Genomic DNA, 17,238 nt, shown 5'->3' with positions numbered 1-17,238 from the left:
AGTAAAGTGCTTGCAGTACTAGGCTCTGATCAATTGCCTTTTCCACATTGTCAGCTCCCACTACAGAGCAGTCTGCTGCTCAGCGAGACCCTGTATTCTGTCCCTTAATGATGCAACATCCAGCTTCTGATGAGTGTCAGTATTGTAGCAGAGACCCTACATTCTGTTCCTTACTGTTGCACCATCCAGCTTCTGATGAGTCAGTATTGTAGCAGACACCCTACATTCTGTTCCTTACTGTTGCACCATCCAACTTCTGATGAGTGTCAGTATTGAAGCAGAGACCCTATATTCTGTTCCTTACTGCTGCAACTTCTGGCTTCTGATAAGTGTCAGTATTGTAGCAGAGACCCTACATGCTGTTCCTTACTGCTGCAACATCCAGCTTCTGATGAGTGTCAGTATTGTAGCAGAGACCTTACATTCTGTTCCTTACTGCTGCAACATCCAGCTTCTGATGAGTATCAATATTGTAGCAAATTTGATTGCCTCCTTCTCCTAAAGATGTACAAGCCAGCAACAGATATTCACTCCCACCCTCACTCCCAGATTTTCTAATTCCCAAGCCATTGTTCAGTCCCAGGTCATCTAGGCCACAGTTAGGGATCTATTTGTCTTTGACTTGGATTTGGCTATTGATTGACCACTCTTTCACATCTGCTTATGGCCCATCCATTTATGTTGAAGGCTGAAATAGCTCAGTGGATTTGAGAGACCAATTTCAACACCCTGTGTTTCATGATTTGTGGTCAGAACAGCAGCCTTTTGGGTATAAATATTTTGAATATGAGTGCAGTGCTGTTGACCCTGCAATATTTTGCTCCCTTTCTTCCCCAAGACTGAATTCTCTGCAACAGAAACCTGGTTGTGGTTTGGTATATTTTATTTTGCTGAGTCATCTGATCAGGTTTACTGTTTTAACAACGACCTAGGTCACATAGTCGTAGCCTATAATTTTACAATGATTTGCCTCAGCAGTTTACATATCCTTAAAGTTATGTTAGCTAATAAACACAATGTAAAAGACAGTTACTTACAATAATTGCAGAGATGCATCAGATTTAGCCACAGTTTGATTTAGTTAATTGAGTGCTTGAAGGTCTTATGGCTAAAAGAAGCACAAAGTAAAACAATCTGTTTGCACATTTACTGAAATCCATGAGTTATCAATGCAGTTTGACATAAACTGAAATAAATACAGTTTACAGGATATCCAAAGAGTTAGTTCAAGGTGTATAAGATGTAAATTAAATATGTTTAAGGTGTTTAGAATTATATTCTTTATCAAAAGGAAAAGTGGCTAGTAGATAATGGAAGAGTAACTCTCTACAGTCAGATAGTCTTTGGAGTTGTGAAAAAAACTATGGTAGAGTGAATTTTACCCTAGGCTGTTGAGTGAAGCATTTCAACCGGTAAGGTGGTGGGTGTCCTTACAAATTCTGAGTGGTGGGTAGTCTTTCTATTGCCTTTGACTTCTGTATCTTTCTGTGATGTGGATAAATCTTGTTTTTTTTTAAATATGATTTTCATTTCTGTTTTTGGAACATTTGTTCCTGGAAATCCATAAGAAATTAATTCCTCAGTTGAATAGTCCTGGTCAACAAAAGTAAATGTGTATTTTGTTCCACATGTTGCAACAGTAATTCTGGACTAGAATAGACAATCCCACACATCATATTCTGATTGCCTAATCAAGAAGAGGGCTAAGGCTGTGACCTAAGGCTGTGACCTAAGGCTATGACCTAAGGCTGTGACCTATAGTTTTTGTTGTATAGGGTTTGATTCCCTCAACTCTCATTTGCCTGCTATGACACTGGGCCAGGTCACTTAATCAGACTGTGCTTGGGGATAACTGGGAATCTGGACTAGACTCCTCTGGACTGCAAGCCTAGTAGCAACCTATGAACCTATATTGTTCTACAAATGTTGAGGCATACCTCCTTGTGGAGGCACAGGCCTGTTTGCTGGGAGGTCAATCAACTCCAGAGAAAGCTGTATGTTTTAAAAAGTTAACTGTTGAATATTAATTTTGTATTAGATTAAGCTAAATGCAGGTGAATATTTATCAGTCACCAAGTATTTGTCTGGAAAGTAATAATAATGTGTTTATCAAAATGTAGTGCACACACAGGTGTAGCTGAAGTAGATATGGGTTCCTTCCTACTTGACTCTGGTGACACACCTATAGGCCCAACACATCAAGGCGGCAAGAATGACAGATTTTATTCTAGGTGACACATCTAGCTTAAAAGGCAATAGCACAACCACAATTTCAACAGTGCACCAGTTAGCAATAAGGCAAAGTGAGATATTCATGCAATGAAAACATACATTCACCCTCTTCCCCAGAACTCAACAGAAAAAGGTCTAGACGTTCAAACATGCACAAAGAAGGCAATATCAATGAGCAGTAAAGCTTTATAATGCAGCAATACAAAGACGGAAAAATGCAATGTCATTAAGCAATAAAAGAGTTATAATAAGACAATACAGTTATGAGAAAATGCAATGTCATTGAGCAGTACTAACATCCTCAACCCCCTGGATCAATTTTAAACAGGTCAACTATGAAACGCTCTATTATACCCTGTTCACTGGTCAGTGACTACTTACATTCGTGCTGCTGGCATGATGGGGCCCAAGTTGGAGCTCATATGGATTCCAGTTATTTGTAATCCACAAAGCATTCAGGGGGAAAAATCCACAATCTTATAAAAATATAAAATGATGGCCAGAGCCTCTCACCACTCAGTTGAGAATATCCTAGTGACCAGGCACCGTGGTTCCTCTGATGAGAAAAGTAGAAAATCACCTGCCAGAACTCTGGTAATCATCTATGGCTTCGCTGTACTAGGCCCAAAGGAACTCCTTTTCTTGCTGAATTATGTGCAGACGTGGAACTATTGGTTTCAGACTTCTCTCCTGATTACACAAAATACCATCATCCAGGATTTCAGCAACAGACAGACAAAATCTGCTACTTCACTTCCCTGTCCCAAAGCAGTAGAAAGAAAATCCAATCATGCTGCAAGGCCCTTTTTCCCTTCAGCTCCCTGTTTCAGTCTTCCCTCCTTCTGCTAGTATCTCAGTCTCCTCTTTCACTTTCAAAATTGTCTTTTATATCCCCGAAAAAGAGCTCTGCCTTGTGGTGTAATGGAAAAGTACAATCTATTACTTCTACAATGAAATATAGTAGGAGCTACACTCTCCCCCCACTTGAACATCTTGGCTCCCCCCAAGAACTGGACAATATTTTTGCATTCAAAGGGTACATTCCACCAAGGGTAATCAGCATTATGCTTAACTTAGGATGGAGTGTCACCACTGGAGTAGGAGGCATAGGGATTATGGGTGCAGACTTTCTGATGAGCTGTGGTCAAAAGTTCCTGTGTACTATGTCCCAAACTGTTATATGTATGTCTCTGTGGGGGCCAAATCAATCTTTGCAGTTCTGGTTTGGAAGAGACAGCTAAGGAATTTTGCTCAGAAGGTTTGTCACTCACATCACATTCAATGTCAAGTTTTTCAGAAGGCATATTGTCTACTTCTAAGATCTCCTCTTGTATAACTTCACTTTCATTTTCCATAACGGTATGACTGTCCTCAGCACTATTTTCTGAAGTTTGCCTAGCAGGGCCTCCATCAATATCAGGTTCTGCAAGAGGTACAGAAACATTACTTAGACTATTGTTAGGTCTGGGCTGCTCAAAATGACAAGGATAGAATTCCGGTGCATTTACATTGAGATTACAGCCCATGGAGTATTGAACGTCCTCATAAAAAAGCCCACTGAAACCCCAATCATCATCACTGTCCTCCTCTCTTTCAGCAGGAGGAAGCATAGGCTCTTGAATATTAGAAAGGATAGGTGCTCTCCACCTTAGCCTTCTGGATCACCTTGAGTTAGGCTTCCGCTGAGCCATTCTAGGTTCCGGATTCATGAGACTCACTGATTTTGCCAAAGGCATTAAGTTGTTGCAGTGCCAGGTTTTAATGGGTCCTCCTTTCCCCTCAGGGCAAACTTGGTAGACAGGGATATTGGGTAGCTGAGAACAAATTATGTAAATCTCAGATCTCCAGTGGTCAGCTAGTTTATGCTTTCCTTGTAGTCCCAAATTTCTCAAAAGAACTCTGTCCCCTGGCTGCAAGTCATGCATCTTTACTTTTTCTTGTCATAGTGAGCCTTGTTTCGCTGATGTCTTTGTCCTGTTGATTTTTCAGCAAGCTCATAAGCCTGTCTGAGGTTCTTTGAGAGTCTCTCCACATAACTGCCATAAGATCGCACTGGTGTATTATCAGTTGCACTCCAAAGGTGATGTCAGCAGGAAGACGAGCTTCTCTTCCAAACATTAGAAAGTAAGGCGAGAATCCTGTAGCATCATTTTTAGTATTGTTGTAAGCATGCACCACTGTGGCTACATGTCTACTCCATTGACTATTCTTGTCAGCAGATAGTGTCCCCAACATGTCTAGTAAAGTTCTGTTGAAATGCTCAGGCTGAGGATCCCCTTGAGAATGATAAGGAATGGGGCAGATTTTTTGGACTCCCAACAGAGTGAGTAGTTCATGGACAAGCTTGCTTTCAAAATCACATCCTTGATCAGAATGTATCCTTTTTGGCAGGCCATAGTGTACAAAACTTCTCAACTAGTAGTTTTGCCACTGTAATTGCTTTCTGATCGTGAGTGGGAAATGCTTGAGCATACCTGGTATAGTGGTCTGTCACCACCAGCACATTACTGATCCCGCCTTTGTCTGGTTCAATACACAGAAAATCTATGCAGACCAGTTTCATGGGTCCACTACTTTCCATCTGACCCAATGAGACAGCTCTGGTCAGCAGAGTCTTTCTCTGAATGCAACAAAGACAAGTACGACAATAATCCTCAACATCTTGCTTCATGCATGGCCAGTAAAACCTGTCTCATACCAGACCCATAGTTCTGTCATAGCCAAGATGACCATGCTCATCATGCAATGACCGGAGTACTACTTCTCTATACTTTTGAGGAAGCAACAATTGCCATTTTTCACTGCCGAGTTCACTTAGAGATCTCCTATACACAAGTCCATTCTGTATCTGGAGTCTGTCCCATTCTTTGGCCAAAAGTCTTGCCAGAGGATGAATGTCCATGCGAAGCATATTAACTTGTTTCTTCTCTAAAGCAGCTACCACCAGCTGACCTAAAGGGTCTTCTCTTTGATCTCTCCTGAGGTCACTGTTACTCAAAACTGGTAGCAATGAAGCCTGTAAAGTGACCAGGTTACAGTAAGCTTGGAGTATGCTTGCTGCAGACCGACCCAACTTCTGGGCCCAACATTCCGTGTGTTGATAGCAGGTTGCAATATGACACATAGCTCTCATTCCTGGCGCTGGAATTTCCACCCATTCATCATCGGGGTGTAAATCTCCCTGAGGTCTTCTGGACAGACCATCAGCATCTCCATTTTCATGTCCTGGGTGATATTTCAAACTGAAATTATAGTTGCATAGAGCTGCCATTCATGGCCAGTAGCATCTAGCTTTGCAGTGGTGTGGATGTATGTTAGAGGATTGTTGTCAGTCTGCACTTCAAATTCAGCACCATAGAGATAGTCATGCAGCTTGTCCACTACCGCCCACTTTAAAGCAAGGAATTCCAACTTGTGTGCAGGGTAGTTTCTTTCTGTGGGGGATAAACTCTGACTGATAAAAGCCACAGGTCTCAGCTTCTTGTCATACTCCTGGTAAAGGACTCCTCCTAAGCCATCTCTTCTAGCATCCACATGTAAAGTGTATGGCTTTGTTGAGTCAGCATATGCCAGCACAGGGGCATGTGTGAGGCAGTACTTAAGCTGTTCAAATGACTCTTCACACTCAGGAGCCCAATGACTCTCGATGAGTTCTTTAAAACCTCTCGGCCCTTTAGGTTTTTTCACAAGGATATCTTCATCTGTTTCATCTGCTTTTTCATCATTTTGGAGCAAATGGTTGAAGGGTCTTACTATCTTTGAAAATCCTTCCGCAAACCTTCAATAGTAACTGCAGAACCCCAGAAAAGATCACAGCTCTGTGATAGTTTTCGGTCTGGGCCAAAATGGCACCACTTCAACTTTGCTGGGATCTGTGGATATTCCATTTGCAGACACTACATGTCCCACATAGGTCAATGAGGGTTGGAAGAACTTGCATTTGTCCAGTGACAACTTCAGGCCTTTCTTCTCAATCCTGTCCAGTACCTTCATCAGTCTTTCTTCATGCTCCTCTAGGGTCCTCCCAAAGACAATGATGTCATCCAGGTAGACTAAGACTTCCAGGAGATGCATGTCTCCAACTGTTCTTTCCATGATTCTCTGGAAAGTTGCCAGTGCATTTGATAAACCTTGAGGTAGATGATCAAACTCAAAAAATCCCAAAGGGGGTGATGAAGGCAGTCTTCTCTTTATTTTCTGGGTGCATAGGAATTTGATAGTATCCACTCCTGAAGTCTAGTACACTGAACCACTTACTGCCCACCAGGCAATTTAGAGCATCTTCAATTCAGGGAGTTGTATACTGGTGTGGAATGGTTCGCTGATTCAGAGTACGATAGTCAACACACATGCAAACTGACACATTCTTTTTCTTGATGACAATGGGAGAGTCATATGGACTTCTTGACTCTCGAATTATCCCTGAGGCTTTTAGTTCTTCCAAATGTTTTCTTAAATCCTCCAGGTCTCCTGGAGCTACTCTTCTGGAATGTTCCCTGAAAGGCCGGTCCTCTTTTACTCTTATTCGGTGTTCTGCACTTTTTGCACAGTCCACATTTAGTTCACTAGTAGAAAAGCAATTTGTCTTTTTCATTAGTAGCTCTTTAACTATGGTTAGCCACTCAGGGGGCAAGAGACCACTTCCTATATCAATATCTTCCAGCTTCAACTCATTGGCTCTGCTCTCTCATTCCTTGTCAACACAGAAGCAGGTAAGGAAGTGGCAGCATAAACATTTCCCAAATGTGAATGCAGGGTAATGGGAGTACTTCCTTTATTCTTTAACCCCACAGGCAAAGTGTCATAAGGTTAAAGTTAAAGCATCCTTATGACATACATTCACCCTCTTCCCAGAACTCAACAAAAAAAGGTCTAGATGTTCAAACATGCACAAAGAAGGCAATATCAATGAACAGTAAATCTTTATAATGCAGCAATACAAAGACGGAAAAAAATGCAATGTAATTAAGCAATAAAAGAGTTATGATACGACAATACAGATATGAGAAAATGCAATGTCATTGAGCAGTACTAACACCCTCAACCCTATTGATCAATTCTAAACAGAATAACTATAAAACACTCTATTATACCCTGTTCACTAGCCAGTGACTACTTAGTCTTGCTGCCACCATGATTGGGCCCAAGTTGGAGCTCATATAGATCCCAGTTATTTGTAATCCACAAAGCATTTAGGGGAGGGAAATCCACAATCTTATAAAAATATAAAATGATGGCCAGAGCCTCTCACCACTCCGTCAAGAATATCCTAGTGACCAGGCACCGTGGTTCCTCTGATGAGAAAAGTAGAAAATCACCTGCCAGAACTGTGGTAATCATCTATGGCTTCTCTGTACTAGACCCCAAGGAACTCATTTTCTTGCTTAATCATATGCAGATGTGAAACTACTGGTTTCAGACTTCTCTCCTGATTCCACAAAATACCATCATCCAGGATTTCAGCAACAGACAGACACAATCTGCTACTTCACTTCCCTGTCCCAAAGCACTAGAAAGAAAATCCAGTCATGCTCCAAGGCCCTTTTTCCCTTCAGCTCCCTGTTTCCGTCTTCCGTCCTTCAGCTAGTATCTCAGTCTTCTCTTTCACTTTCGAAATTGTCTTTTATATCCCTGAAAAGGAGCTCTACCTTGTGGTGTAATGGAAAACTAGTCTATTACTTTTACAATGAAAGCTACAAAAATATTGATTATTTAACATGTGGGAGGGAGAGTTAATTTTGTTTCTTTATAGTGAGCATTTTTTTATAGCTAGGGTATTCTAAATGTGTTTTTTTGTTGTTGTTTGTTTGTTTGAGGGAGCCTCATTCTGACAGAGTCTAGGAAATCACAATGTAGAGTACAGCCAGGTTTTTCTCTGCTGTGGTTTTATCTGTCTTTAGATTTTGACACTGAAACCCATGTTGTAGGAGTACTAAAAGCGTCTTGTCTCCCGATATCCCTAACTAACTTAGATAAAACACTGTACAACACCTTGGTCAATGGCATTTCGCATTTGATGGGTATAAGTCATTGCTGAACATTCCAGTCCGTCTACAGTTGGTGCTACAGTTTGATGTGTTGCAAGTGATTGCTGAACATGTCGTCTGCTTTGTACTGTCATTTAATAAAACCATCTTATATAAAGTTGATTTTAATACTGTGCTTACTGTTTCTGAAATTCATAATGGTACATATTTCTATTTATTTCATCATTACTGTGCTTTTCTAATTGTTATAAGAGGAGTAAAATATCCAGTCATCATGGCTTTTTACTCTAAGCACATATTTCCCAAATAATTTTTATTAAGTTGTTTCATCAGCTATTGCACTGTACAGAGAGAATTATTACTTTTTTTTAATTTACATTTTCTTCAGCAGTTTTGCAGTCCGTGATTGTTATCCTTGTTTGTTTTAGATACTGGCCAATGCAGTCATTTATCTTTGTGGGAATCTGGTGGGAGCATTCCACAAACACCTGATGGAACATGCCTTACAGCAGATGTACCTACATACATACGAATGTATCAAACTCCAAATGAGGCTTGTGGTTCAGAAGAGGCAGCAAGTAAGTCAATTACAGTTAAATGTGTCTTCCTTATTTATATTAAAAAGGCTAGAGAGATATAATGAACCATATATGCAAAGCATGTTTTGGTCTGCCTTCACTTTAAATTTGTTCTGTCTAGAAACAAACTTGAAAGTATCAAGGCAGTCATTGTTGGCTTTGCCAAACAGCTGTTATACTGAAACCATGCCAACTAAAACATATTATGTTTGTATATTATAAAGTCACTGCTCTTAGAAAAAAATTCCGTGGATATGGGATTCATTATTAAATACTGAAATTCAAAAGGCTCAGAAAACTTCAAAAATTGCCTTTCAAAGGTTTTTGCCTGTGCCACAGCTTCCATGCATGAGGTCTTACCCCAATGTTTTTTTTAAGTACACCTCAGAAATAAAGTAAACCACCCCATTATGTTTGGACATTTGGCTTCAGAATTTAATGATGCAGAACTCATGTTTCCTTTGCCATAACACAGTTTATTACACTCCTTCCTTCCCAGGACTGCTTGCTAGGATGGCTTCCATGCATCATCTTTCTCTCTATAACACCACCAGATTAAGTACATCACATCAGAAAAAGTCGGAGTTAAACAGTACTAGACTTTTGTCACCACAGTTTAATGAAAAAAGAACAGTGAAATAAGTCAGTCACAGCAAGATGCACTGCTGCAGTTTATTCCAAAATTGTGGACACCAGGAACATTTCTATATGTACCATTCTTTCCAGTTTCACATCTTAAAAGAGCACATTTAGGACTTCAGTGGAGTCGAGAATACAGTTTTTACCCTAAAATTATGGGAATTGAGAAACGGAATGTTTTATGGCACCGATATTTCATAATCTCTCTGTGAAACTCTTAGTCATAACAGCAGTTTTTTGTTAACATTGTTCTTTCAAGGCCTCACTAAAACCATTATGCAAATATGAATACAGTGCTACTTTTTTCTGTAATAATTGTCTGACTCCTCCTAGGACTGAGTATTTTATTTTTTTCAGTTAGTGATTGGTGAGTGGAATCATTTAAATAGACCATTCTCAAATATAGCCTATGAGGAAATGCAAAAATCATTGTTTTAAAACATGTTTTGAATAAAATGAAATCATTGTCAGAAATAAAACACTTAATGAGCAAGCTGTAAATTCAGCTCAGGTGAATGAGAGTTAAGGCTACATGTAGAAATGCTGGCTGTTATAAAGTGGGTACATTTTGCTTTAGAGGTGAAGAGGTACTGGCTTTGTGGGTGAACTTGCCAAGTGATGTTATCTGAGAGAATTAAGGTTATGAACTGTTAAACTGCTTCCTGTAGTCCAGGGTGTGATTCCCTCAACCTCCATTTAGCTATTGTCAGTCTCTGAGCAAGTCACTTAACTGGACAGTGCTCTGGGGCAATTGGAAAAGTAAGCTTGGCTTCTTATTGATCTCTTGGGACAAGTCTACGAGCCTGTATGTATGACTATAACAGAGAACATGGTTCCACATATGGCTCCCAAAACAAGGGATCTGTCTGACCATGGATGAAACCAGATGCATAGGAAAACAGTGCAGTTTACCCATGTGTTTAAGCAAAGTTAAAAAAGAAAAAAGCAGTGAAACAAAATAAAAATATCACTAATGCTGTTAGCAGAGAAATCTGCTTAAGTATAATGTTGAAAGATTGTGGCTTAATGTCCTCAGAAAACGGAGTAGCTCCCTCTGTATTCATGTACGTCACAGAAGTTTCATTCAGACAGTAGTTAAGTTTGAGCAGATGCAGAAATTTGGAACCAAACTGAGTGAGAAAAAACAGGGTATTCCCATACAATTTAACTGATCACAAAATAAAGATTTGATAATGACAGTTCTCCACTGTGGCATAGACATTGAGTTTCCTCTTATCTTATCCTTCATGCACCTGCTTTTGCCTTTCTACTGTCAGATGTTTGCTGAATCTTACGGTCTTTTTTGTGGTTTCATGTCATGGTTTCAGGCACTGAGTTAGGAGTGTGAGATAACCTCTAAACTTAGTCCTTTGGTGTTGCTTATACAGTTTGAATCTCACACTTGATGTTTATCATGGAAAAAAATCCTGCATTTGATACACAGAAAATATAGGCCGTCTAAGTGCTTGTGGTGTGGCCTCCAGTCAAAAGTCATGATCTGCACTTGCCACTACCTCTGCTGCCTGAAGGAAGAATACAGCATCAATTATTGTCATTAATGTCAGTGTTTTAAACTAAAAATCCACCCAAAACTATAGGAGGGGAGAAATAGCCTACCTTATTTCTTGCAAGATGGCAACCTTAAGAGAGGCGAGTGCAGTGATTGGCTCTGTGGTTCTGCCCATGACCCCAGACAAGCACTGAAGTGCTGCAAGAATGCAAAAGGTATGAAATGTGGACATCGGTCACACTATCCTGCAGACGTGGGTCTCTGAGCCTGCCTGGTGGTCCCTTGCACGTCACCAGCTCATCTTGACTAGAGAGTTCAAGCTAATGCTCAATCTGATGTTTTGGAGGAGGTGAAGATGTCAGCACATCCCTGCTGTTAGCAACCAAGCCTGTACCTGGAAAGTAGTGCTTTCAGTCCTTCAGTGAGTATTCACTGGTACCACATGAGACTGAGAACTCTTCTCTGCAGGCCTCATCCTAGGCTTAGCAGGGCATAAGGAGTTTGCACTTTGAAACAACATTATTACTAACTGTCTTTAGTGCAGTATTTTGAACTCACTTCACTATGTTTAGTACTTCTGCACAATACAACTACTGTATGATTTATAGGTTAACATGGGTTCTCAGGAAGCTTGCTACAAGCAAGAGAAAATACTGCTAGCCTAATAGAACCTACCAGCAGGCTCTATTATATAGTAATAGTAACAAAATGTCCATAAGGTGTAATTATCCTCCCAAACCCAGGAACCCCACTCGGCCTTCCTGAGAACACTGGAAAATATGAAGGTCTCACCAAACACCATTATATTGGACGACTTCAACTACCCAAACATAGACTCGGAGCATTACTCTAGCTCCAACACCCTAGCCCAAAGGTTCCTAGAATTTATAAACTCAAATGCTATGGAACAACTTGTTACCACTCCCACAAGAGAGGAAAACATGCTGGACCTGATCATCACCAACATGGGGACTCTATGCTCCAAACCAGAAGTGTATCCCTCACTGGTAAGATTAGACCGTAAACTAATCTCACCGGATATTCACATCCCGACCCCACCCCCTGCCCAGAAAACCACAGTGAAAAACTTCTCTAAAGTAAATTTCACACTCCTCAAAACCGAGGTGGAATCCTTCAAAGCCCCCAGGCCTGTGGAAAATACGTCCCAGACCGCAGAATCCTTTATAAAAGCATTATATTAACACCTTCAGGAATGCATGGATCATGCGATCCCAAATAAAACCAAGACCCAATCCTCCAAAGGCAGACGTCCTGTCTGGTGGACCCCAGCCATAAACAAACTATACAATAGAAGGAGGAAGCTACTAAATGATAGAGCAAAATCCCAAAAAGGGAAGGCATCACTGATCAGTATTAGCAAAAAACTACGGGCACTCATAAAATTGTCTAAGGCCAGCTTCGAGAGAAAAATTGCACAGGACACTAAGGATAATCACAAGGCTTTCTTTAGTTATGTTAGGAACCTGGGTGGTAATTCCCAGATATGCTCAGAATTAGTCCAAAATGACAAAATACACTGAACCCACAGACATTGCTAACATCCTAGCTGACAGGTTCAGCGCAAACTTCTCCCCTCCCCACCAAAAGGGCAAATATCTATCCCAGCAGAGTGCTGCCCCCCTGACATCTCAGATGCTCAGGTAAGAGCCGCCCTCTCAAAAGCAAAAAACACAGCATCAATGGGACCAGACGGTGTCCCGGGCTGCGTCCTACATGAACTCCAAGAAGAAATAAACCCAAACATAAAACTACTGTTCAATCTCAGCCTTACTACAGGATATGTGCCCAAAGAGTGGCGTACAGCAACAGTGGTCCCTCTCCATAAAGGTGGTGCCTCAATGGATCCTGGAAACTATCGCCCCATAAGCTTGACTAGCTTGGTCTGCAAAGCTATGGAAAGGATCATCATGGACCTCATAAATAAAGATATTGGGGACCTGCTGACTGCAAACTGGGTGCCATAATCGACTCTCCAGCTGACACAAGCATCCTCCAAAAGGGCCTCATAGAAACAGACAACTGGTGCCAGAGCCATGGCCTCAAGCTAAATGCCAAAAAGTGTATAGTCATCCCCTTTGGCAAAAACAAACTGCCCACAAATTACCACATAGGTAATCCATTAAGTACAGAAGAAGTAATTAGGGACCTGGGAACCCAAGTTGATAGCAATCTCTCATTTGACAACCACGTGGCCAAAGTGGTTAGAAAAACATTTTATATAGCCCACCTAATCATGAAGGGATTCACATCTAGATCAGGGGAGGTCATCGTGCCTCTTTACTCATCCCTCATCAGGCCCATAATTGAGTACAATGCCCCTTTTGGGATGTACCTTACCAGACACCTGCAGCAACTGGAAAGACCCCAAAGTACCTCACCAAGAGGATCAAAGGGCTCAAACAGATGCCATATGCTGCCCGGTTAAAGAAACTCCAGCTCTACTCAGTGGCATACCGCCTGTTCAGAGGCGATCTGTGCCTGACGTATAAAGCCATGTCCAACCCGGAATTAATGGACATGCTGCACCTCAGAAAATCCAAATCCCATCGAGCTACTCGCTCGAGACTTGAACCTCAGCACTGAAATAAATAGGACATGCTGGAGGGACCGATTCATAACCCAGAGGCTCCCTTCACTCTGGAATAAAATCCCAGTCCAGGTTAGGCAGAGTCCCTCATTGACTCTCTTCAAGAGGAATCTTGATGAGTGGATAGGAGATCGTAGGTTTACCCTGGGTATCACTTCTGTGTCACTGTTAGACAGAGGCACAGTATACTAACCTCGAAAAAGGGCATAGCAAAATAAATTTAAAATGGGTGGCGAAAGCCAAACACATTCTGGCTAGGCTTATAAATGCCCTAGGGCAGATAGCCTAGTATGAACCTATGAACCTATTACACCACAAGCTCCACACACCAAGCAAAACCAGGTAGCTGGATACCATAAAATCTTTATTCATATAATTCACGGTTAAGCACTTTCTTCCCCTGCATGACACTTCGAGGACATCATCAGAACCAAAAGAAACATTCCCCTATCTTTTGGTCAACCCATTTATACTTCCACTAATACAGTAATTCAATTATCCAGTTAATTAAAACATCAACTGCATCTTAAGTGAAAAACACAACATAAAAAATACATTTACATTATACACATAGCCAAAATAAGTAGAAATACTTTATGTAAAACAAATCATAAAATTAAAGCCTTTTTCCTTAAAATAGGTACCAGGGAAATAAAATCATTTAAACCTGGTGTTTCCAAGGCATTTAATTTGATAATCCAATAAAATTCTCTCAAATCAACTTGAAGTTCCCAACAACCACCTCTAAAATTGTGGCACAACTTCCAAAATCCTAAATTTAAATGTTGCATTCCCCTGGCATTCTAAAGTATGCCTATAATGGGGCATTGTTAATGTTCGTCTTACTAATAGCATGCAAGTGCTCATAAATCTGGGTTTTGAAGCTCCTGACCGTTTTACCAACATAAAAATGTGCACATATTTGGCAAATAGAAATATAAATAACATCCTTGGTGTTAGTACATATTTGGCAAATAGAAATAACACCCTTGGTGTTACACTTACCTTTATGTAAAAAAAATACCCCTATTGTTACCTTTAGTGTACACAATATCTTTGTCCAAAATAAAGGGACATTGATTACAACGTCCACATCTGGTGGTTCCTTTAATGTTTAAAGTTCTGGGTACTGAAACTTGCTCCATTAATTTTTTTAAATTTCTACCTGCTTTGTATACAGAATTTGGTGACTGACCTAAACGGTGGAAAATATCAAGGTTGCCCTTGAATATATTCCAGTTCCTTAAGATAATGTCCCCAAGTGTTTTTCCCCCATCCCAAAAGGAATAACCATACTTGTGTTGTAACTCGCCTTTCCTTTGAAACTGTTCAATTTTTTTTAATCAATTCACCACTACCTAACAAAGGTTTATATTTAGTTTCCCATCCTTTCCTCATTTCTTCAGCTACATTGTCAAGAAGGGATTGGGGATACCCCTAACCCTAAACATTTCCTTGATATTTGTTACTACTTCTAAAAAAAATCTCACTTGTAGAGCACATCCTTCCTGTCCTTACCAACTGCCCCTTAAAAAATATTTCTCTTAGTGTGAGCCTGGTGACAACTTTGGAAATCAAGGTAGCTTATAGAAAATGTTTCTTTCCTGAAGATTTTTGAAACAAATCTTTGATTTGTGGAAACCTTAAGGATGGTAACATCTAAATAATCAATCTTGTCCTTAGAATGTTTAGCTGTAAAATTAAAATAGGGGCAAACTTGATTGGTGTGATCCATAAATCCTTTTAAATCTACATTGGGGTCCTTCCATAGAATGCAAACATCATCCAAAAAACGATGGTACGTAAACCATAATGGTTTATAAGTGCTTGTGAAAACATGTTTCCTTTCCCATGCATAAAGAACCTAACTGGCATATATGGGGGCACATGTAGCCCCCATAACTACCCCTTGGATAATTGAATTATTGTATTATTGGAAGTATAAATGGGTTGACCAAAAGATAGGGGGATGTTTCTTTTGGTTCTGATGATGTCCCCGAAGTGTCATGCAGGGAAAGAAAGCACTTAACCGTGAATTGTATGAATAAAGATGTTATGGTATCCAGCTACCTGGTTTTGCTTGGTGTGTGGAGCTTATGGTATAATTACTGCCTTATGGACATTTTTCTACTATTACTAGGTATTTGTTTGGTGTCCTTTTCACACGTATACTGTTGTTTTATTGGTGACTTTTATCTCCGTTTGGTTTTAGCAGTATTACATGGCTGACACATTTCGGAGGCAGGTCTGCCTTGTGTTTACTCTTTTTTCTCGAGTCTGGTTCGATTCATTTTGCAAACTACATTTTTGGTAATTTCTTTACCATTTTTTGAACATTTTTGACATTTTCAGTTGTCTTTTGGGTTTTCCGGTCGGTGAAACAATGGACAGTTCCAACGATGATGCAGGAGGAAGGACGGCCGGTTCTAATGGCGTTCTAATCAAAAATGTCAATAGATCCCCTGTCAACCTTTTTTCAACTAACCAAGACATTGCCTCAGTTATTGGAGCTTTGGTTCGGGAAGTAGCTGACTTAAACAAAAGAATGGACTCTTTTGGTAACCCTTCGCAAAGTCGTCCAACCCAGGGCAACATACATAGGAAGGATTTTTCTTTATTTCCTTCTAGGATAGTCACCCAAGGAGATTTTTCCGAAGTGCCACGAGAGGGCAGCATAAGACCTTTAAATAATGTGACCACGTTTAATACAGGCCTGGCTTCTTCTAATTTCAGAGAGCGCATTATGAGGGATGTTTCTTTTCCCTCAATGGATTTACAGCAGGCCACAGGACAGAATTTTAAGTCCTTAATACAACTATGAAGGACTTTGAGAACACCTCATTAAAGGTACAATGTGACAATTTGTTCCTGCAGGAAAGCCTTAAGAAGAGGTAAGTCCCTAAGGGACTTAGACTGTTTAAATTCCCTAATGGGATGGATATTAATAGTTGTGACACTAGTGAATTGTTTGTTCTCTTTGACCATTTTGGGTTTGATTTGATGGAGTTCATTGTGAAAACTAACAACAGAAGAATTAAAGTTATGTTGGATGAATTGGATAAAATGAACAGTATGCGTGCTAAAGATTTATTGTTTGTTTTAAACACTGTTCAATATGAAAGGATTTTTGAAAGTAAGAAATTAAGAGATGACAATGATTATTTAAAAAAAAAAGTTTATTTTTTTCCCATCTGGTTTACATATCCTAAAACTGATGGAGGAGTGGTTAGTGTTACTGAGGATGAGGATGGGGATGCCTACCACAATTCATTTAGTGAGACACAAGTGGACACAAATGGTATTGGGTACAACCACTCAACTGAACATTATGAAACAAATTTTCCTACACTGAGAAGGTTCGAACGAATAGAAAACAGAAATAGGCAAAGACCTTTTTAGAGGGAACCCGCATGCAAAGAAACAAACAACAGAAAGAAGTACGAGGGGGGGGTACAGGAACAACAACAGGTAGAATGTACTGGGGGGATAGTAACATTCTGTTAACTCATGAAGGCAAATGTGTATCTCTGGATAGTTTCAAGATTTATAATTATACAGATTTAAGTTTGAACACAGTCTTTTTTCTTTATTTAGGAAAGGTTTTAAATTTGTACCTACTTTTAAGTTGGACACAGTAGATGTTATTACTGAGTTAAAACTCTACACTAGAAAATTAAATTTTAA

General features: G+C 40.1%; 1 protein-coding gene across 2 annotated transcripts in view; it reads left to right on the top strand.

Moving 5' to 3' along the window:
• Window positions 1-17,238, top strand: part of ADCY7 (adenylate cyclase 7) — a 2,777,509-nt gene that overhangs the window by 1,915,504 nt on the left and 844,767 nt on the right. For both annotated transcript variants that reach the window (XM_044081980.1, XM_044081981.1), the window contains one exon: window positions 8,648-8,797. In XM_044081980.1, the coding sequence (XP_043937915.1) occupies window positions 8,648-8,797 (150 nt within the window). The remainder of the gene's footprint in view (window positions 1-8,647; window positions 8,798-17,238) is intronic.

The sequence above is a fragment of the Protopterus annectens genome, chromosome 8.part1 (genome assembly GCF_019279795.1).
Source record: "Protopterus annectens isolate FY-2018-M chromosome 8.part1, PAN1.0, whole genome shotgun sequence".
NCBI classification, from domain to species: Eukaryota; Metazoa; Chordata; order Ceratodontiformes; family Protopteridae; genus Protopterus; species Protopterus annectens.
This window is presented reverse-complemented; position numbering and strand designations above follow the sequence as displayed.